The sequence below is a fragment of the Falco rusticolus genome, chromosome 10 (assembly GCF_015220075.1).
Source record: "Falco rusticolus isolate bFalRus1 chromosome 10, bFalRus1.pri, whole genome shotgun sequence".
In the NCBI taxonomy this organism is placed as follows: Eukaryota; Metazoa; Chordata; class Aves; order Falconiformes; family Falconidae; genus Falco; species Falco rusticolus.
In genome coordinates this window covers 21,298,224-21,318,417 of record NC_051196.1, presented here as the reverse complement: position 1 = coordinate 21,318,417, position 20,194 = coordinate 21,298,224, and the positions used below count along the sequence as shown (strand labels likewise).

Here is a 20,194-nt window from a genome sequence, read left to right as displayed (position 1 = left end):
ATGACAGATACCATCTTCCAGAGCAGCCCCTGCTGCCCCTGCACTGGTGGTAGTGCCATGGCCAAACTGGGAAGACACCACAGTCGACACAGAGCCAGTCCCAGGGGTGCTGGGATTCACAGCACCACGGCGGAGTGGGGAAGGGCTGCTTCCAGGTAGATGTGGGGGTTGCACGCAACAGAAAACAGCACCCCGTGAGGGACTTGTGTTGGCCACCCCTGCCCTGCCCTGCTGCCATGTCCAGCTCACCCCGATGGGGACATGCAGTGTGAGTAATGGGCACAGCCACGCTGGGCAGAGCCACCAGCCAGACCATGGCAGAAATAGCGACTGGGGCAGCCCAGCCCAGGGAGCACCCAGGAATGTGGCACCTCCCAAGGCAGCCACCCAGCAGGGATGGGGACAGGGATGGTGCTGTGCCACTGGGATGATGCTCCTGCCCAGACCAGGGTGCATGGCAGGAGAGGTGATGGGGGAGCCGAGGGGCAGAGTGGGTCCCCTCACCTGTGGCACATCCCAGCTGTCCCCACACAGAGGCCACTGGCCGATGCTCTCTAGGGCTGGCACAAGCCAGGCACTGTCCCCTTTGCCCACCCAGAGACAGAGACAGGAACAGCCCCTATGGGGACCAGGGATGTCCCAGCATGCAGAGCCAGTGCTTCCCACTGCTCCTCTTCTTGCAGCTCCGTTTCTCCCAGAATGAGTCATCCCACCTGTGTGTCACCCCCATCCCACACAGAGGGGGACACGGACGGGAGAAAGTCCTCATGCAGCCAGCTGCTGGTGAGCGCGTGGTGCCACCCAGCCAGCCTGGACAGCAGATGGGCACAGACAGGCACTCACAGTTCAGATGGCGCAAGCAGCATGGACTGTATGCGCACCCACTCATGCACATACACACAGAGTGTGGACTGCACATGCACGTGTCCACACCTGGCCGGCTTGGATTGCACATGCACACACACATGAGTGTGCAGGCAGCCTGCCCAGCCATGCGTGCCAGAGCCCTCCTGCCTCTCCCAGGGACAGGAGCTCCCAGAAGGGAGCAAGCTGGGAAAGCCCCAGCAGCTCCAGTGCCTCCATCCTTGCAACACACCGCACCAGCAGACCTGCCTGCAGCCCCATGCGGCACTGGCGTGATGCAGCCCCAGGGACAAGTAGCAGCTCCCAGGACAGCCCCTGCTGCCAGTGCAGCCTGTGGCAGGCTTGCAGATAACCCCACTCAGCACGGTGCTGGCAGAGGCTTCAGGGCCCTGGGAGAGCCAGGGCCTGAGTGATTGTCATGGGGCTCCAGTCAAGGGCAGAGCTGTGGGTGGGAAACACGGCCAGACCCCAAGGAGGGCTGTGTCCCTCTGAGTGATGGTGATGGTGCAGATCTGTGGCTGTGCCCAGAGCCCTGGCAGCAGGCAGACACAGAGGCCAGTGTGGCCAGTCCCACCAACCCCATGGAAGGGAGCAGGAGGCAAGAGGCAGCTCCAGCACCATGTGATGGGGACCCAGGCACCCACTCTGGTTCTGGCCCACTCTGATGCTATGGCCCCTCAGTCCCAGCACCCGGGCAGAGCCCCCACGTAGCTCCCTGCCCCCAGCACCAGTGCCCCACTGCTGCCCCAAGGCATGGGGCCAGGTGGGCACCAGCTTTCCGGGAGGTGCAGGGCTGAGGGGCCAGTGGCAGCACGGGGCTGTGGACCATGTCCAGTCACAGGACGTCCCTCGGGAGCCAGCAATTGTTCCTGGAGGCAGAACAATGCCCGGAGAGCTGCCAGGGCACCATGGGCCACAGCACCCGGTTGGGGAACCACCACACCCACACATTCTGCTGCCTCGGCAGGGCCAGCCCCACATCGGGGTCCCCCAGCTCCTGGCTGCCACCTGGCTGGCCCCTGTCCCCCAGGAAGCTGTGTTGTGGCACAGCACGGCATGGCATGGCACAGCATGGCTTTCTCAGGGCTGCACTGAGCAGCAGCACCTTCGTGCCTCCCTGCATGGCTCATGCAGTAGCAGCAGCCTGCAGGAGGGAGGGGATGGGGGGGGGGGTCACGCTTGGATGGAGTCTTCTGGGTACTGGGGCACAGACCAGGTCACTGGGACCAACCTCCAGCCCCGGGAGGATTTAAACCCCTGCCCATGCTGAACAGGCAGCACCCACGCTGCCCACACTGCACCATGCGGATGCTGTCACTGCTTCTGCTCCTGGGGCTCTGCTGCCTCTGGGCCCGGCTGGTGTCCACAGGTGAGTGCAGGGTGGGCATGGGGAGCCAGGGGATTGGCACTGCGGGGAGATGCATAGCTGCATGAAAGGGATGAGCGCGGCCATGGCCAGGGTGCAGTGTCCCGCACAGAAGTGTCGTCTCCCTGCACATCCTTGCATATTGCAGAAGAGACTGGCAAACTGCCCAACAGCTTCCCTGGGAGGGGTGCCTGGGGTCTTAGGAGCCCTCGCCCCCACTGCAGAGCTGACAGCTGCACCCGGGTATGCTCCAAAGTGAGGGCCTGTGACATGGATACTGCCATCTCTCCCCAGGGCTCACCTAGCCCCATCCTGGACCTGGACTGAGGACCCAGCATGTGCAGCCAGCCCACACCAGACAGCCGGACAGCTGTCCGTGGAGGAATCCATGAGCTGCTGGATATGCACCCATATTCTCAATTCCACCTCCACCCCCTCACCCTCAGCTCCATGCTGAGCATGGGGGTCTCTGTGCCCCCCCCTTCCCCCCAGTAAACCCACTCTGCAATGAACACTGGCTGGCTCCAGCTGTGTCAGTCTCCTGGTGAGCCCATGCCAGCCTCCGTGGGACCTTCAGCCCCTGCAGGAGGGATGGAGTCCCAGGCAGGGGCTGTGCCACCGCAGCAGGCAGGTCCCTGAGGAGCCACACACAAGCCCTGCCCATGGGTCTGTCTATCCCTGCCGGGACCAGGCTTGTTCCTATTCTCGGAGACCCTCCTGCGAGCAGGATCTCATCGTGCCCCCAGAAAGGATGCAGGCTTGCGGCAGGGCCACAGCAGCACAGCCAGACCGAACTTGGTGCAGCTCTGCAGTGAGCGTGTGTTGGGGCTGCCCTGTGCCCTTGGGGGTCAGCTGCGGGTGCCCCTCGCACCCCACATGGGCAGCAGTTTCCCAGCTCCTGCCCTGCTGCCAGCATGGCAAGGGGCAGCATGGCGGCACAGGCAAGGCTGCAAGGGGCTGACAAGCTCCCAGCACCCCAGCACCCTGCCTGTGCAAAGCCAAATCCAGGACCTGTCGGTGTCCTTGCCGGCGTAGCTCCTGGCTGAGCCCTGCCATGGCAGCTGTTTTCAGAGGATGCCGGCGGGGGCAGGGTGGGGGTGGGGGCAGGCTTTGTCCACGAAGCAGCTCACCTCGAGGAGCCCCAGGAGGCTGGGGGGGACAGACTCCACAGGGAGGTTTCTCCTGGCCCAGTGATGCTCTGCTGGTCCTGTGCAGGTGCTGGGGCTGTCCCTGTGGCTCTTCCACAGGGGACAGAGTCACATCACTGTGCAAAGGGTCCTGCCAAGCCCATGCTGGGCAGGAGCAGGTGCGGGAGCTCCCCATGCCATGGACAAGGCTAGGGCAGCCACAATGGCCTGGCTGTGCCAGGCACTGACCAGGGACAGGTTGTCACACCAAGCTGGTGGCCCAATGTGCTGTTTATTAGGAAAGTGAAGGTCCTGCACAAAACACCGTTGGTGCCTGGCACCAGCCCTGGCAGAGTGAGGCAAAGAAGGAAGCCAGGGGCAACTGCCCCTGTGCCCACCCACTGCGGGCTCTCCTTGCCCCACATGCTCCTCGCACACCCTGTGGCATTGGTCACCAAGCGTCATCACCACCACCATCATCATCACCGCCATCATCATCACCATTGCCATCATCCTCTCCATAGTCATCATCATCATAGTCGTTGTCATCATCACCATTGTCGACACCATCGTCATTGTCATCATCACCATTGTCGTCACCATCGTCATTGTCATCAGCACCATTGTCGTCACCATTGTCATTGCCATCACCATGCCCATTTTCATCGTCATCATCATCATCATCATTGTCGTCATCATCATCGTCGCCATTGTCATCATCCTCCCCACTGTCACCCTGGTCAGACTCAGGCTTCCCTCCTGCCTCAGGCTTCCCCTCACTCTCCGGCTTCCCCCCGGTCTCTGGCTTCTCCCCCAGCACAGGTTTCTCCCCAGCCTCCGGCTTCCCTCCAGCCTCCGGCTTTGCCCCAGCCTCCGGCTTTTCACCTGCCACTGGCTTTGCCCCAGCCTCCGGCTTCCCCCCAGCCTCCGGCTTTCCACCTGCCACTGGCTTTGCCCCAGCCTCCGGCTTTCCCCCAGCCTCCGGCTTTTCACCTGCCACTGGCTTTGCCCCAGCCTCCGGCTTTCCCCCAGCCTCCGGCTTTTCACCTGCCACTGGCTTTGCCCCAGCCTCCGGCTTCCCCCCTGCCTCCGGTTTCCCTCCAATACCTGGCTTCCCACCAGTCTCCAGCTTCACTCCAGTCTCTGGCTTTGCTACAACCTCTGGCTTTTCCCTAGTCTCAGACTTTCCTCCACATGCTGGATTTTTCCCTGAACTGGGTTTCTTCCCAGTGTCCGGCTTCCCAGCCAGGGTGGGCTTGTTCCCCACTGTGGGCTTCCCCCCAGTCACCAGCTGCTTCCCCGATGCAGGTGTTGCAGCAGTCACCAGCTCAGACGTGGGCAGGCGCTGGTCCTTACCCACCCGCTCTGCACCTGACTCCGGCTTCCTGTCCTGGGTGGCCCTGCAGGGCTGCGGGCTGGGCACCATGCTGAGCTCTGCCTCAGACAAAGGGCTCTTCCCTGGAGGAGCAATTCTGGGATGTCCTGGCTGTGGCCACCTGGCAGGGGTTGCTCCATGGAGCCCTGGAAGGGAGCAGAAAGCAGCACTGTCATCCCCAGTGTGCTAGTCGCGCACTGCCCTCCTACCCGTGGCTCCCACCACCACAGCTCCCACCCACCAGCATCTGGGTCACTGCACAGGGTGCCCAGCTGGGCCAAGCCCACAAGGATCTGCCCTTTGATGGCTGGTCTCAGATCTGGCACCCTGATGCTGAGCCGGGGCATCGAGGGCACGACGCTCCCTGTGCTCGCAGCAGCTGCGTTTGCTGTGGCACTGCACAGCTGCCTTCCCTGCAGCTTTTCCCAGTGGGTTTTCAGGGCTCTGCTTGACCACTGTTGCCTGCACGACTGGGGTGATGCAGCCCTCCAGGGCTACCCCACTGCCTGCCGGCACATGGTGGGGCTGGTGCCCAAGGGGCCCCCACCACTGACAGCAACAGGGCTGCAGAGGAGCTGCTGCAGGAGCTGCAGCATACCTGCCTGCCCGGGCCCTCCTGGGCATCTCTACACTGGAGCCAGAACCCACCTGCGGCTCCAGCTGCTCCAGGGAGAGATGGCACCGTGCCATGCCACAGCCTGCCCCAACACCCACAGCAAGTCCCGCAGCACCAGGGCTCATCCCCACCCTGCTCCCCCCATGGCTTCTCTGACCCTTGCAGGCAACACCGGCAGCTGCCAGCACCCCCAAAGCACGGGCCTCCCCACCGGCTGCTCCTGCAGCACCCCACAGCCCACCCACCAGCAGACAGCTACGGGGCTGATTGCAGGTGCAATGCTTGGAGAGCCAGGGCAGAACTTGGAGAGGAAAAGCAAGAAAATGTGTCTACATGTGTGATTGCAGCAAATTCTTAACAAAACAATTACAAATCCAGCATGCGCTATTTAACGAGGGAATAAATATGTTGTTGAGCACATTTAGGAAGTTGGTCTGCACGCTCTCCTGTTGAGCAGCAGCAACGATCCTGCTCAGCAGCAGAGTGGCACAGCACAAGGCTCCCCACAGGCAGTGCTGGCCCCTTGACATTGCTCTGAGACAGGGAAGGGGACCAACGCGTTAGCAATGGAGGCACCAGCACTGCTGGCTTGTTGGCAAAAGGCAGGTTATACTCTAAAGCTTAAAATCAGCCTGTAAACTGAGACTGAAAGAAACTCAAGTTTCGAGAGAAAAGCATTTGGAAAGCAATGACATTTCTGCTGATGTATTTTCATCAGCATGCGATGGCCCCAGTGTCTTATTACAGAGAAACGGCAAACCTGGCTCCCGCTGCACAGGAGCTATTGCTGCCTCGGAGTCTGAGCTTTAGAATAAAACAGACCAGCTGGCAACAGGTGCAGGAGCATTCCGAAAGAAGCGGTTCCACGAAACTGTAAACACTGCTCTCAGAATCACTTCATGGCTCATTCAAAAGAAATGCCATTTGCACTTCTTTGGAATCTGGCAATTTTTCCCAAGAAAAAAAATATGAGAAGGAAAAACATACTTCTTTGAGAATTTCCCTCCTCCCAGAGCAGCTCCTCCCCAGTGGGGCTGGTGCTTTTGGAGGGTTCATGGCAGGGAGATGCCCTGAAACTGTCACGAAGCAAAGTGCAGGGGCAGCTGCCAGCCCAGGCAAGGAGTGTGCTGCACTCTGGCCCGAGGCAGGCACAGGCAGGTGGGCAGCAGAGCTGAAGCACAGCTGTAACTACCTGCACCTTCTCATTTTGGCTAGAGATGGCCCGAGCAGGGCTATGAGGGTTGGGGGTCCCCACTCACCCCAGGGGGGTCCCAGCCCCATGGATGGAGGCTAGTCTCCCCAGCCAGGAAGGACTACCCCAGGCAGCCCAGTCCGGGTCTGGTCCAGCCCGTCTCGGTCCCATCCGCCGCACCCTGGGGCTCTGCCCGGGCTGGCATTTCCACTGGTCCCTGCCCTGGTCACTGGTTTGACTGACAAACCTCCTCCCAAGCATCCCTATGCCTGTGTGCTGGCACCACTGCCATCTCAGTCCCCACCAGGGGTTTTGCCAAACTCAAAGATTAAAAAATTTAAGCAAGGGCTAAACCTCACAAGGGTTAAAACTCTTCCCAGAAAGCTTTCATAAATAGGATTAAAACAGACATTTAAACACACATCACTGAATATCATCACCAACACTGACATAGTGGAAGGCGTCCCTGCTCATTGCGGGGGGGTTGGACTAGATGACCTTTAAAGGCCCCTTCTGGCCCAAACCATGCTATGATTCTATGAAAGTATGGAAAATATTCTTAAAATCTAGAGAGGCCAGGTGTTTCCAGCACGCCCGTACTTGCCTGTGGTGGGTGCTGCCTGCAGCTCTGCCCACAGGGTGAGGAGCCCCAGCAGGAAGATGACTCTTGCCGTCATGCTGCCGGAACCAGTGGCCAGGACTGAGCCAGGAGGCGATTTAAAGTTCCTCCCAGGCAGCCCAGGTCTGGGAATGGGAGGAAGCAGCTCACAGGTGACTTGGAGGAACCTCCCCGTTTTACTGTAATTCTGTTTTCTAAAGAGCCACTCCAGCTGCCTCTCTCCACCCACAACCAAGGCAGGAGCAGGATCCAGAATCAGCCGCATGCTGCGGGGAGGACAGCACAGGGACTGGGAGCAGGGAAGGGGAAACCGTGGCTGCACAGAGGTGGATTTTCCACTGCTGCTCTTGACAGGAATCCCCACTGCCTTGTGGAAGGCTGTGGCTGACCCCTCCACCACTGTCACTCAGCACTGCCCAGGGACAAAGTATCCCCCCCCAACCCCCCAAGCCCCAGCATGCAGGATGTTGCCAGTGCCTCCCTGCGATGCCAGGTGGGAAAAGGCAAGGCTGCCCACACGTGCTCCCAATGGCTCCATTCCTGCTGGACCCTGTGGGCAGGTCCACACCCTGGCGTCTGGGATCCTTCAGACAGTGCTGGTCCTGCCACCAGCGCTGCCTCTGCCAGGGCGTCTTCCACTTCCCGAGAGCGTTCTGCGAGGTGTGTGAAGGAATGGGCCTCCAGCACCATCACTTTATTAAATGGGATTTGCAAAGACAGTTTGAGTTCGCTGCAGGGAAGGCAAGCGCCAGCCCAGAGGCAGCCCCGTCCAGAACAGCACATCTGCCACCATCGCATGGCAGCACAGAATTCGCTGCACAGGTCTTGTACCGTCACTTTGGTGAACTGCTGTATTTAAAAACCAGTAGGAATAAACTGTCTCCTGGCAGACAGAACACACCTCGTCCTGCAGCACCACCGGTTTCTTTTCTTCGTGTCACTGCTGTGTTAAATCCATGAGGGACAGTATGGTGGGAAGCCCCTACACACAAATCCTGGTGCAGTTTTAAATATGAGAGCTCTTGACTGAGACGGAGCATCTCCTGGCAGACAGCAGCAGCCACGCCGCTGCTCAGAAAGATGTCTGGGCAACTCTGAGTGAGCTTTACCAACAGCAGCGGCCACTGCACTGCTGCAATGCTGGGCTCTGCCCCAGTGCCAGGCTCCGTACAGAGGCAGGAGCCCATCCCTGCCCCACAGCACCAGTGCAAACAGACACAGGGGCTGAGCGCCCACCCAGGCAGCAGTGCCGCAGAGCTTCCTCCTTCCACATGCAAGTACCCTTTGTTCCCAAATATGAGACACTATTTTCAGATTTTTTCAGGCCCAATAATCAAGGCTTCATCTGAATACCTGTCTCTAAATCAAACATTTCATTATTTTTGTTCTGTTCACGAGCAGCACGCTCTAGCTGTTTCAAACTAATGTAAATTCCCAGGTTTTGGCATCCAAATGAGCAAGCTCAAAGTCTCCTCAGCAAATTAACACTGTCCCCTTTCCCCATGGGGTCCTTCTCCTTTATGGCCTCCCTAATCCCCTGTCTTTGTGGGGAAGCCCTGTGTGGACCTGGGCATGTACCAGGAGCCGGCAGAGCTCAGTGCAATCCTTCATCAGCCCAACCAGAGACTCCATCAAGGTGCCCTCAGAGCAGCTTTCTGGGAACTTGAGCATAAATTGCAGGGTTTAGTGTCCACACATCAGTGCTTAATTAATTTACACATGACCATTCAATAATTGCATGCATGAGCACCAAAGGAGTTCAAGCAGGAGCATGTAGTTATCACATACACAAATGCCAAATCAGCTCCCATGGGAGCACCCAAACAGCACAGCACAGGGACCCAGGGGAGCACATAGCATCCACAGGCAGCATCAGCACCCAGCAGTGCATGCACAAGCACACTCTCTGTTCACTCTTGAGGGCTGTTTTGGGCACAAATTGCCTAGTTTAGCAGCAGTGCCTGTGCGGGAGGAGGCCACGGGCTGCCTGGAGCTGCACCTGGTGGGCACAGCTGTTATCTCTAAACAGCGAGCAGAAGTTTGTGTTAACTGACAGTAGATTAAATTAATTTAAAAATTTATTGAGTTAATACTATTTTGCCCACAACCAAGACTCCCCAGCCTAAGGACAAGGCTGAGCAGCCCCTTACGGGCTGAGTGCCCACAGTCGCTGAGGAACCGTGAGCAGAGAAACAGTTTCCCCCGGCAGCCAAGGATGGGAGCTCAGGCTGCTTCCCCCGCTGCGAATCCAGCGGAAGGATTCTGCTCCAATGAAATAGAGGTCTACGGAGGGAAAAGTCTCAGGATTCCAAAGATGAGAGCTCACTCAAGGCAAGGAGACCATGGGCCTTCAAACCCCAGGTTCAAACTGATGGCCTTCAGCAGAGATCCCCATTAAAAGAAAACTTAAATGCACTGACACATTTCCTTCCCTTTTCTGTCCATCTGACTTCAGGGTAAAGACTTATTTAATGTGTCTGAGATAACAGATAAAGTAGTGCCTTTGGTTATGTGAGGGCTAACCCATTTAAACTGTTATTCTCAAATCACACAGGAGTGCTAGTCAGAATCTGATTTTGCAGTGTTTTCCTTCCCGATTTATTTATTTCTTCCTGAATTATACACAAACCAAAGTGCAATCAATATTATAGGAGAACTTAAGGACTAGTCTGGTCAGGACACACCAGCACCAGGCAAGAATGGGTTGGATTAAAAGACAAAGTTTAAGTCTGCAGTTGTGGGGTGAGTGAAATTAATTGGTTTGAACTCAACATTATTTTTACAATTCTGAGCAAGTGCATGCCACTTGACATGAACACTGAAAGGGCAAAGTTCCTGCTCAAAGAGCTTTCCATCAAAGTCATGTTGAAGCAATGCAGGGGCAGTGCAAGAGACATGACTCAGCAGTGGGAAGGTGCATGGCTCCCTGCTGCCAAACCTGTGTGGGAAGAGGGCTCATTGCAAGAAATATGCTGTAAGTACAGGTTTAGTCTTCTCCTTGTGGCCATGACTCAATTCAGATGTAATTTCTAGGCAAACCACCCATGTCTGTTGAAGATCCAGTGTTCCACACCTCGCAGCTCTGTGGCTCAACCTGATGGCCCGGTGCTTATCGCACGTTGCTGTCGCTGTTAATCACGATCGAGCAGGACACCCTACGGAGCAACCTGTGCCATCCTGCCAGTACCAGCAGCGTTGACTCCCTTCCACGCACCCAACAAACCATCTGGAACAACTTGAGGGACTGTAATGCTCCTTCCAACCCCGGGACTGCCATGGCAAAGATCTCTGCCTCTGCCCCCACACTTGCCCGGTGGCTCCTCCTCTTGGGAGCAATGCCGTCATTTTGGCATGTTTCTCTTTTAGAAGACCATAATCTTGGTTAACATTTAGGGAACTAATGAAGGAGGACGTCTGACAAGCACATTTCTCTACTGAAATAAACAGGAAAGATGAACCCTGCAGGTCCTGTTCCAGCTCCACGATTCGGATCCTGCAGAGCAGGATCGTACCTACACCCATTGCACATGGCAGCGCAGGTCAATGGAGAGTGGGATGTGCACCAGAGCCCTCTGGCTCACTCTCAGAGGTGACTAGTGTGCCCACCAGGAACATTATTTGGGTCTCACTTTTCGGATGTTTCCCCTCTCTTCATCAGCTGTTTCCTGACTCTCATTGACTACCTGCAGTGCAGCACCAGTCTCATGGGAGGTCAGAGAGTGAGACAGAAAAGTAAAACAAAAAATAACATCTGCTACTGCAGCAGGATGCAGCAGGTGTGTACAGCCCCTCACTGAAATCTTGCAAACACTGTGGTCATTTGCAAAAGAAGCCAGAAGAAAGAGCAAACGCCTGTGGTGATGAGCAGCACTGCTCCTGCACCCGAACCCTCCTGGGACGGCTGGGCTGGGGCTAAGGCAGGTCGTCGCTGAACTGACGGAGAGCTTGCAGCATCGACGAATGCCGCTTCCACCGGGAGGCAGCAGCTGGCCTCAGACCCTGCTGGAACGTCCTGAGGCTAACAGGCATGGGTAGGAAAGGGGCTCTTGACATTCAAGCCGCTCGGTTTCCTTCTGTCTCCCGTTCCCCTTCCTACCCACCCCAACCCACTGAAACACAGGCTCTTCTATGTCCAGCTAGCAGACTTTCTGTGAAGGCTGATATATATTTACAGCATTTAATGCTAAGAAGTAGTGTTACACAGGTTAAGTTTACTGCAAGGTGACCTGCAAGGGCAGACCCAGCCCCCTCATAAGGATCCAGCCAGATAACGAAGCTTTGCCTGCACAAGTCTCGGCTGCCAGACCAGGATGTGGGATCGGGCTCAACGGGCTGTCTGCTGCTGCCAAAAGCCTGCCTGCCCTGCAGGCCTGCTCACACTGGGGACACTGAGGGACAGGTGGGACTTGTCCAGAGTCTCTCTGTGAATCAAAAAAGAACTCGGATAACCTCAGCTGTTAAACGACTGTTTGGGTCTGGCAGGCTTTCACATGCCAGTGTGTTCTGTCACATGCACCTACTGCACAGATCCACGGAAAAATTACCATTAAAAACTGGGGACTGGAGGAGATCCAAACAAGTATCAGTTACATTTAGGTGATCCCTGACAGACATTGTTCTGATGTGCTCTTAAAGACATCCCTGTCCCTGCAAAGACAGGGACTCCTTTGATGAGAATTTGTTCCAGTATTTAAGTTTTCTTGTAATTAGAAAGTTTTTTGCACTTTTCCAAGTCTCATTTGATTCAAACCAACACAAGGACTTCTCATCTGCTGACAGTGGGTTACAGAGAGCAACCGATTGCTGTCTCCTCTGAAGCATATGTACAGAGCAGAGCCCTCTCTCCATCGAGCTTTCACAGGTTAAACAGAACCATTCTTTTCACCTTTCTCTATGAGTTTCTGCCACCATAGTTATTTCTCCTCTTCTCTGGACAATGTCCAGTTTCTGTGGCTAACAATTTGGAGCAACCAAAATAAGTACACAAAAAGCCCAGTGCTTATGATAATGAAGTTATAGCAACATTGATGATGACTCAGCTGGTCACACATCCACAGGTCAGGTTTGTGTAACAGCCTGGTCTCATCCCAGGCTGACACAGCCCTGGCCAAAGCAGCAGGAAGGGGATGACAAGGCAGGAGCCTCAAGTGTGTGAGCCCCTGAGTCACCAGCCTCTCCTCCTGCAGCCAGCTCCGCTCTCCCATGGGTGCTGAGCACAGTTACTGCTGGGCCAACAGCTACGGCAGAAGAACCACGCTGGTCACACATCTGCTGGCTGCAGACACAATGCTGAGAGACACTGAGAGACGGTCCTCTGGAGGCACCACTGCTGTGCACACACCAGACATCGGGCTGGAGTGTCTGGCAAAGCCAGTGGGGAAGGAGAGCCCACTTTCCCTCGCTGCGGCACGGTGAAGTGCTTCCCCACTTGCACACAGAACGCGACGACAGCGAGCTGGCAAGGGCGGCTCAGGCATGCCTGTCCTGCACCATCCTCAGCCCGGCCACGCTGGACACAAGGCCTGAGCGGCCTCAACACCGCGTGCTTTGGGAAATCTCATTTGTTTGGTTTGTGTTACAGTCATCTTGGAAGTAACAAGGGAAAACACTACCAGCACGACAGCAAATGTTTTTTAAGTTGTTATCAAGCTGACCCAACAGAAAAGCTTCTTGTTAACCCTGGCACAGTGTAAGATGACCTCGAAAATGATGGAGAAGTGGTTTTGACTCTTGTGCACATTAGACAAGATGAGGACACACAGGTTTGGAGTGTTTCCTCAGATAAACAGTGAGATTCCAGAAGGATGAGAGACTTGAGGAAAAAGATACAGAGCTGCTACAATTGGAACAGCAATGAGGTTTTTCTGTTTTGGATGTAGAAAATAAGGCAACAAAGGAATGCATGGATCATGGAAGGACAAATACATTTCTGCCACTGCAGTTACTTGGGTCTCATGGGCAGGGCCATTGTGGGACTGGTTTCATCTGAGCCAGGTCCTGTTCCTGGGCGGAAAAGGGCAGGACACTGCGGCTTTAAGGCTTTGGGATATATGACTATTTTAGAGCTGACCATCCATCACTGCATTCATCCATGAAGCCACACGTCTTTAGAGCTAAAGATTTCTCCATTGCTGTGTGTTCTTCCATGACCTCGCACCTGTGCATGTACAAGAGGGACTACACAAACCAAGAGGTGAGGTTAAAGTAAGCAATGAGGAAAATACCACGGCCGAGGCGCAGCAGGAAGCACCGGTGGGTGTGCTAAGGCCGCAGCGGCGCTGCCAGCCTGCCTCGCCCCTGGGGCTGTTTGCGTTCGGTCGCTGCTCTGCCCCGCCGCGGCGGGGGCACCAGGGGGCTGCGTCCCCCGGGCCAGGCCGCGGCTGAGCCGGCAGGACGGGGCCGCCCGCCCCGCGGCCGCCTCTTCGGAAGCCGCCCCGTGCCCAAACGCCCGCCCCGTGCCCGCCGGGGCTTGTCCGTCCCCCGCTGCCCTGCCCCGAGCCGCGCCGCTCCCGCCCGGGCCGGGCCGCCGCCGCCGCTGGCGCCATGGCAACCGTCGCTTCCGGTGCGCGGCCCAGGCGTCGCGAGCTGACGACGCGTGGGACCTGACGCTTCCGGTGGTGCGTGCCGGGGCCGGGGCCGCCATGGGCGCCGCCCGCGATGCGGAGCAGCAGCCGGGGCCGCCGGGCGAGGAGGGCCCGGACGATGGCGAGGAGCAGCTGGTGAGCACGGTGAGGTGGGAGCCGGGGCCGGGACCGGGACCGGGACCGGGGCCGGCCGGGCGGCGGCTGACGCGTATGTCCCGCAGAGCCCCTGGAACATCATGATCAAGCACCGGCAGGTGCAGCGGCGCGGCCGGCGCTCCCAGATGACCACCAGGTAGGGGCGGGCTGCGGCCACCGCCGGAGGGACCGAGCTGGGCTGGAAGTGGGGGAGGCCGGACCGGCGGGGCTGGGCATCAGGCCGGCGGGGAGGGTCGGAGTTCGACCAGACTGGGGTGGGGGGGCCCTGCGCCCCCCCACCTGATTCCTCCACCTGCAGCTTCACGGACCCGGCCGTGTCCATGGACCTGCTGCGAGCTGTTCTGCAGCCCAGCATCAACGAGGAAATCCGGGGTGTCTTCAACAAGTATATGAAGGTGAGAGCTGCAGCAGGAACAGGCCCCGCCGCCCCCTCCCATCGCAGTCTGCGTGGAGAGAGCTCAGCTGCCAGCTGCCGCGCAGGGCTGTCATGCCTGTCTCGTGGCCACCACTGTGCGCGGGACTTGGGCCCACATGCCTACCCCGACACTGCCTGGCTGCTCAGGCTCTAACCCTCTCCTGCCACCTCCTCTCCAGTTTTTCCAGAAAGCAGCAATCAACGTGCGTGATAATGTCGGGGAGGAGGTGGACCCTGAGCAGCTCATCCAGGAGACGTGTCGGAGCTGCCTGGAGCAGGTGAGTGCCAGTGAGGGACTCCACTCCCTCGACGGAGTAGCCTGGCCTAGGACACATCCCTCTTCACGGCTTTGGCATTAGCTGGGAGGGGGACATCCACAGCCCTTGTGCAGTTCCTCTGCTTGGCTTCCTTTTCACTGGCAAGTGGCGAGCAGCCAGCGCTGGGCAGCTCATGCTGCTGCATTTCAGTACTGCTGTCGGAATGTGTCATGCAGTTGGAGCTTACACAGAGACCGACCCTCTGGCAACCATCAGAGAGTCCTGGGGGCGCAAAGCAAATGTTTTTTCTTTCATGTCTTGCTGTTTTGCCAGCTGCCCAGACTTTCTCGTGCTCAGATTGTGCTTTTGCATCTCACCATCTGTGAAAGCACTGCATGGTGGCACTGCAAAAGCAGAGCTGTTACAGGACTCTCAGGCAGATGCATGGAAGTGGAGGCTTCTGGTAGGGCCTTCTGTGGACCCAGAATCATAATCCTTCTTCTTCCTGCAGGCAAAACTGCTGTTCTCTGATGGCAAAAAGGTTGTTCCCAGGTTGCCCCATGAGCAGGCAGTACCAAAGGTAAAAGTTGTTACTGTTCCCAGAGGCTTAAGTGACTTGTAAGAGCTGGGAGGAGGATAAGGAGGTTTGGAATTGCTTTGTCCTCTGCCTTTTTCTTGTCCACCAGCACAATAGTGAGGAGGCAGAGCTAGGGGATGTTAGACTAGGAGGGAGGTGTACCTACAGGGCGAGGAAAATCCCAGGTGCAGTTGCTGCTTGTTGCAGTTCAGTGTGTCCCATCAAGGTAGGGTGCAGTCAGTGTTGCCCCACAGAGGAGAGAGTGGCTGGCTGGATTTGTGGGGCCCCGCACAACTAGGCAGGAGAAGGGCCCTGCTCATCCCACTGCCACTCCTCTTTCAGCGTGCCCGACAGATGGATGACGAGCTGAATCGTCGAGGGAGTCCCATTCCCAAAAAGGTAGGAGGGTTTTCCATGCAAGGGATTTTATGTTTTGGGAAGTTTGTTCCTTGTTCCTGGCCGTTCCTGTAGTATGCGTGTGTGGAGGTGCACAGGCAGCTTTTGTGATGCCTCGGAAGTGCCAGCTAGCACTTCTCAAGACAAAAAGAGCAGCTTCCCTAGGAGGGGGTGGGTAAACCAAGAGGGTTCTCTCAGCCTGCACAGCTGAGTCACTGAAGGATTTCTTCCATGCAGAGAAAGGGGCGACCTCCAGGACAGAGCCTGTCAAATGATCGTGGGGTCTCAGGCATGGCTGCGTGAGTACAAGTCCTGAGCTAGAGCCCCTGTTTTGGGAGTGTGGAGGGGAAATGAGGTTGCCCAGATGGGGGAGCACAGAAACCCTGCATCTCCTTCCCCTTCTACAGAAGGGAGAGGTGCAGGGGAGTACCAGAGGGCTGGCAGGAAGTGTTTAGGTTGAGGTGTTCCCCCAAAGAGGCAAAGACCTTTGAGGAAGCGGTTTTAAATAGGCCTGAAGGAGTGAAAAGGTCCAGCTGGGCCATTCAGAGTGAGCAGCGTGAAACATGATGGTGGGGGCGTCTTGGCAGCCAGAGAGAGGAGAATGTGCAGCAAAGCTGAGGGTCTGGAGCTGGGCACTGCAGGGAAATGGAGAGTGTGAACAAAGGAAGAGCTGGGGCTCAATGCCTGCTGCTGATGCCACAGGGACTGGTTCTTACTGCATTTTCCTTCCCCTCAGGTGGAAGCTCAAAGTCTCTGAGCCTGTGAGAAGGGATGGACCAAAGGTATTGGCTGGCCAACACTGCTGGGCTCAACCTCTCCTCCCCTTTGCTTCTGCCAGCAGAGCCCTACTGCTGCAGGAGTGGAGGACAGCGCCAAGCTGTGCTCTGGCCCACCAGGCCCCTGCAGTGCAGGAGAGAAGCAAGAAGAGGAGGCACTGTAGCCTGTAGCTCTGCGGTGTGGTGCCGCTGTTAGGAGACCTGGGGAGAGCAGTAGTAGCCATAAGGATCCCACGCATGTTTCCCACAAGGGAAACTGCTTAGGTCAGCCCAAACGGAACAACTTCCCTCCTCTGTGGAAGTCTAGAGGTCTGTGGCCAGCTCCCTCCCTCCCAGGCTGGGGGCGGTTCCGAGGTTCCCGGTCAGAGAACTGAGGCTCATGGAGCATGGGCTGGCACCAGCTTCATTTCTAATGTTGCCCCTTTTCCAATTGCTCTGTAGTGGGATCCATCCCGACTGACTGAAACCACAACCTTTGTGCTGGGATCTCGAGCAAACAAGTAAGGAATGGCCCTGTTGCTGGAGGGTGGTGTCTCCAAGGCAGGAGCCCGTAAGACTCCTCCCGTCACTTCGCTTCTCTGCCTCGAAAGCAGTAGGAAGGGCTTGGGGAGGAGAGGAGGTGTCCCTGTACCACTGCAGCCACCCTCTGCACAGGTGTAACACCCCCTCGTCTTCCTCTTTCAGAGCTCTCGGGATGGGAGGAACAAGAGGGCGACTCTACATCAAGCATCCCCACCTCTTTAAGGTCAGATGCCGCAGCAGGATGCTTCCTCCTTCAGGGTTTGCTCAGAAATGGTTTCCAATGGGAATCGGGAGCGTGTGCTTCAGCTCGCTTGTTTTCTTCCTCCCCCACGCCTTTGTTTGTTACCTTAGAGCACGTACACACACAGTCTGGCTAGCACACTGGAACATAAGTTAACGGCTTAGCGCAGCCTCCAAGGTGGTGGGTTGGCCTGGAGCCAGGGCTTGAGGTTGGAGAAACAGCAGGCAGAGCTGAGCCCCCCTGGCCCCAGCAGCCCCCGGTGGGCAGCACCGTGGGGGGCAACATGCTCAAGGGAGCGCTGGAGCGGGGCACAGCATCCCAGCAGGAGGGTGGTCAGAGCGCAAGGTCTGTTGCCTGTGTTCAGCTAGGTCCTTGCTGCTTTATTGCAGTACGCAGCCGACCCGCAAGATAAGCACTGGCTGGCAGAGCAGCAGCACATGAGGGCCACTGGGGGAAAGATGGTGAGTACGGCCGGGCTCGCGGCTCCTGCAGCCGGCAGGAACCGTGCAGAGACCCACCGCAGGGCCAGAATGGGCCGAGGAGCAGTGTGCCGGCTTTGGCAGGAGGCTAGGCAGGAGGGCATGTGGAGGCAGAGGTGCTCCCCATCGTGCTGCAGAGGTCCGGCTGCTGCTCCTCGGGATGTGGGCCAGCAGCGTGGTCTGGGAGGCACAGCCAGCTGCTGTGGGGAGCAGCAGCTCTGCACTGGATGGGGATGGGATGCGGCACTGCCCTTGCTGCCCCTCGCAGGCACCAGAGTGGGTGCATGGCAGCCCTGAGGTGTCCCCCCCACCTTGTGCTGCAGGCCTACCTCCTCATCGAAGAGGACATTCGGGATTTGGCTGCCAGCGACGATTACAGGTGAGGACCAAAGCAGAGGTGCTGTGGGTGCTGCTATGCCTGGGGCTGCTGCTTTGGGGGCCCACACTGCACCCACCCTTGCTGCTCCACTGGAGGAGGGCCCTGTGCTGGTTGGGGGCTTGGTGCCAGGGGTCTGTGGTGGGTGCTGCGGTCCATGGTGGGTGCCAGGGGCCCTCATGGGGGGGTCCACGGTGGGTGCCAGGGGTTTGGGCTCACTGCTGGTTGTCTGTGGTGGGTGCTGAGGTCCACGGCGGGTGTCAGGGTCCTCCCATCTTGCCCCACCTCTCCCCAGGGACTCTGTTGACCTGCGGCTGGAGGAGCTGAAGCCCTTCATCCCACCGACATGGATGACTGAGAAGATGCAGAGGCACATGGAGATGCTTCGCCGCGAGGGGGACGCGCTGGCCCCCGAGGGTCCCCCTGAGGGTCCCCCCGAGCCCTGAGGCCCTGGCCCCAGAGGGCCCCAATAAAGCCGCTTCGCACTCGCCTCTGCCGCCTCCTGTGGAAGGGTGTGTCTGGCCCTTTAAGGGTCAGCCGGGACCAACGGTTCCGCCAATGAACGGCCGCTCGCCGTTACCGTAGCACCCGCATCCCGGACGAGCGACGATTGGTCGGCTCGAACGAGGCTGTGCGTTGATTGGCGGACGGGCCGGACGTTGGAAATATTCAAACGGGGCGCGGGAGCTGGGCGGGACCAGGTGGGGTGGGGCCAGGCGGGACGAGACCGGAGCGGCGAGACGAGCCGAGCCGAGCCGAGCCGACACGACACGAGACGAGCCGGGCACCGGCAACAGATCTTGGCACGGCAGAGCCCCGCCGCCGCGGTTCGGCACCGGGAGAGCCGCAGGAGGGCCCGGGACCCGCGCCGAGTGCAGTCGCGGGCGGAGGGAGGGAAGGAAGGAGGGAGCAGGGCCCGGTGCGGCGCCGCCCGGGAGCGGTAGCTGCGTCCAACGCCCGCCAACGGGCGGGCAGCGGCGGCCGGAGGCGGGTGCGCCGCTCGGGTTCCCGGGAGCTGCCATGGCCTCACAGAACGCCGACCCCGCCGCGGTGCCCAGCGTGGCCGCCCGCAAGGCGGCTGAGGCAGGGGCCACGGCGGCCCGCGGCTCGGTGGGGAAGAGGTGAGCTGGGCCCGGGGCGGGCGCTGGGGGCTGCCCCGCCGGCCCGGCCCGGTAACGTGTGCTTCCCCCGCAGGCTGCAGCAGGAGCTGATGGCGCTCATGGTGAGTAGGGTCCCGGGGGAGGGGGTCCCCGGGGCCGGTCCCAGGGGGTCCCGGGCCGCTCTGACGGGCTGTCCCCGCAGATGTCTGGTGACAAAGGCATCTCTGCCTTCCCCGAGTCCGACAACCTCTTCAAGTGGATCGGGACCATCGATGGCGCCGCCGGCACGGTGAGCAGCTGGGACCCTGCTCCCCCCGGCCGAGGAGGGTGGTCCCACTCCTCGCTGTGCCCCCCGGGGCTCCCCTTCCCCCCAGGGCTGTGCTCCCAGCCCCTGACTCCTGCCCCCAGGCCTACGAGGAGCTGCGGTACAAGCTGTCGCTGGAGTTCCCCAGCGGGTACCCCTACACAGCGCCCACAGTGCGATTCCTGACGCCCTGCTACCACCCCAACATTGATACTCAGGGCAACATCTGCCTCGACATCCTCAAGGACAAGTGGTCAGCCCTCTATGATGTCCGCACCATCCTGCTCTCCATCCAGAGCCTGCTGGCAGGTGAGTCCCATGGCCAGGTTATGGTGGGGGGCTGGGGCTGGTGGCAGGGTGTGTGTCCCCCAGCACAGCACTGGGCGGTGGGACTCGGGGTTCCAGGCCGCCCCACCTGCTGACACAGCTCCCATGCCCAGAGCCAAACATCGAGAGCCCCCTGAACACACATGCTGCTGAGCTCTGGAAGAACCAAGCTGGTGAGTGCCCCGGGGCAGAAACACCCCTCCCTCCCTTTGGGGCGGGCAGCAGCACAGCCTCCCAGTCCTGCTGTGTGCCTGGCTCTGCAGCTGCCCTGGGACCCTCAGCCCTGTCCCCCCCCCTCTTTCCTTAGCCTACAAGAAGTACGTGCGGGAGACATACTCTAAGCAGGCCAAGAGCCAGGAAACCTGACTGATGCTGCTGCCACTGCTCCCTGTTGTACCCAGGCCTCTGTCTGCTCCCTGTCCAGCTGCTCTCTGCGGCTTTCTGTATCATAGGCTGTTCTTAAATTAATTTTGCAGTCCCAGCCACGGTTAATGTATAAATAAATGCACATTTATAACTCTTCCG

General features: G+C 58.5%; 3 protein-coding genes across 5 annotated transcripts; 2 read left to right on the top strand and 1 right to left on the bottom strand.

Annotated features, from left to right (window-relative positions):
* Positions 1–3,808: 3,808 nt before the first annotated feature.
* LOC119154758 (protein qua-1-like) lies at positions 3,809–4,783 on the bottom strand. Its single transcript, XM_037402656.1, has one exon. The coding sequence runs from the start codon at positions 4,781–4,783 to the stop codon at positions 3,809–3,811; it is 975 nt and encodes a 324-aa protein (XP_037258553.1).
* Positions 4,784–13,745: 8,962 nt separating this feature from the next.
* Positions 13,746–18,429, top strand: DNTTIP1 (deoxynucleotidyltransferase terminal interacting protein 1). Of its 3 annotated transcripts, none has more exons than XM_037402119.1 (13): positions 13,746–13,878; positions 13,965–14,035; positions 14,198–14,294; positions 14,494–14,592; positions 15,083–15,151; positions 15,491–15,547; positions 15,782–15,843; positions 16,281–16,326; positions 16,762–16,820; positions 17,005–17,065; positions 17,473–17,544; positions 17,886–17,941; positions 18,234–18,429. In XM_037402119.1, the coding sequence occupies exons 1-13, from the start codon at positions 13,801–13,803 to the stop codon at positions 18,382–18,384; spliced, it is 978 nt and encodes a 325-aa protein (XP_037258016.1). In that variant the 5' UTR covers positions 13,746–13,800; the 3' UTR covers positions 18,385–18,429. The 3 variants fall into 3 exon arrangements, with proteins under 3 accessions (XP_037258016.1, XP_037258015.1, XP_037258017.1); XM_037402118.1 differs by having other exon boundaries at positions 13,752–13,887; XM_037402120.1 differs by lacking the exon at positions 17,473–17,544 and having other exon boundaries at positions 13,752–13,887.
* Positions 18,430–18,612: 183 nt separating this feature from the next.
* On the top strand, positions 18,613–20,191 carry UBE2C (ubiquitin conjugating enzyme E2 C). The gene is made up of 7 exons (XM_037402129.1): positions 18,613–18,684; positions 18,715–19,059; positions 19,133–19,160; positions 19,241–19,327; positions 19,447–19,651; positions 19,783–19,842; positions 19,977–20,191. Exons 2-7 carry the CDS (start codon positions 18,959–18,961, stop codon positions 20,033–20,035), a joined length of 540 nt encoding a protein of 179 aa, XP_037258026.1. The 5' UTR covers positions 18,613–18,684; positions 18,715–18,958; the 3' UTR covers positions 20,036–20,191.
* The last annotated feature ends 3 nt before the right edge of the window (positions 20,192–20,194 follow it).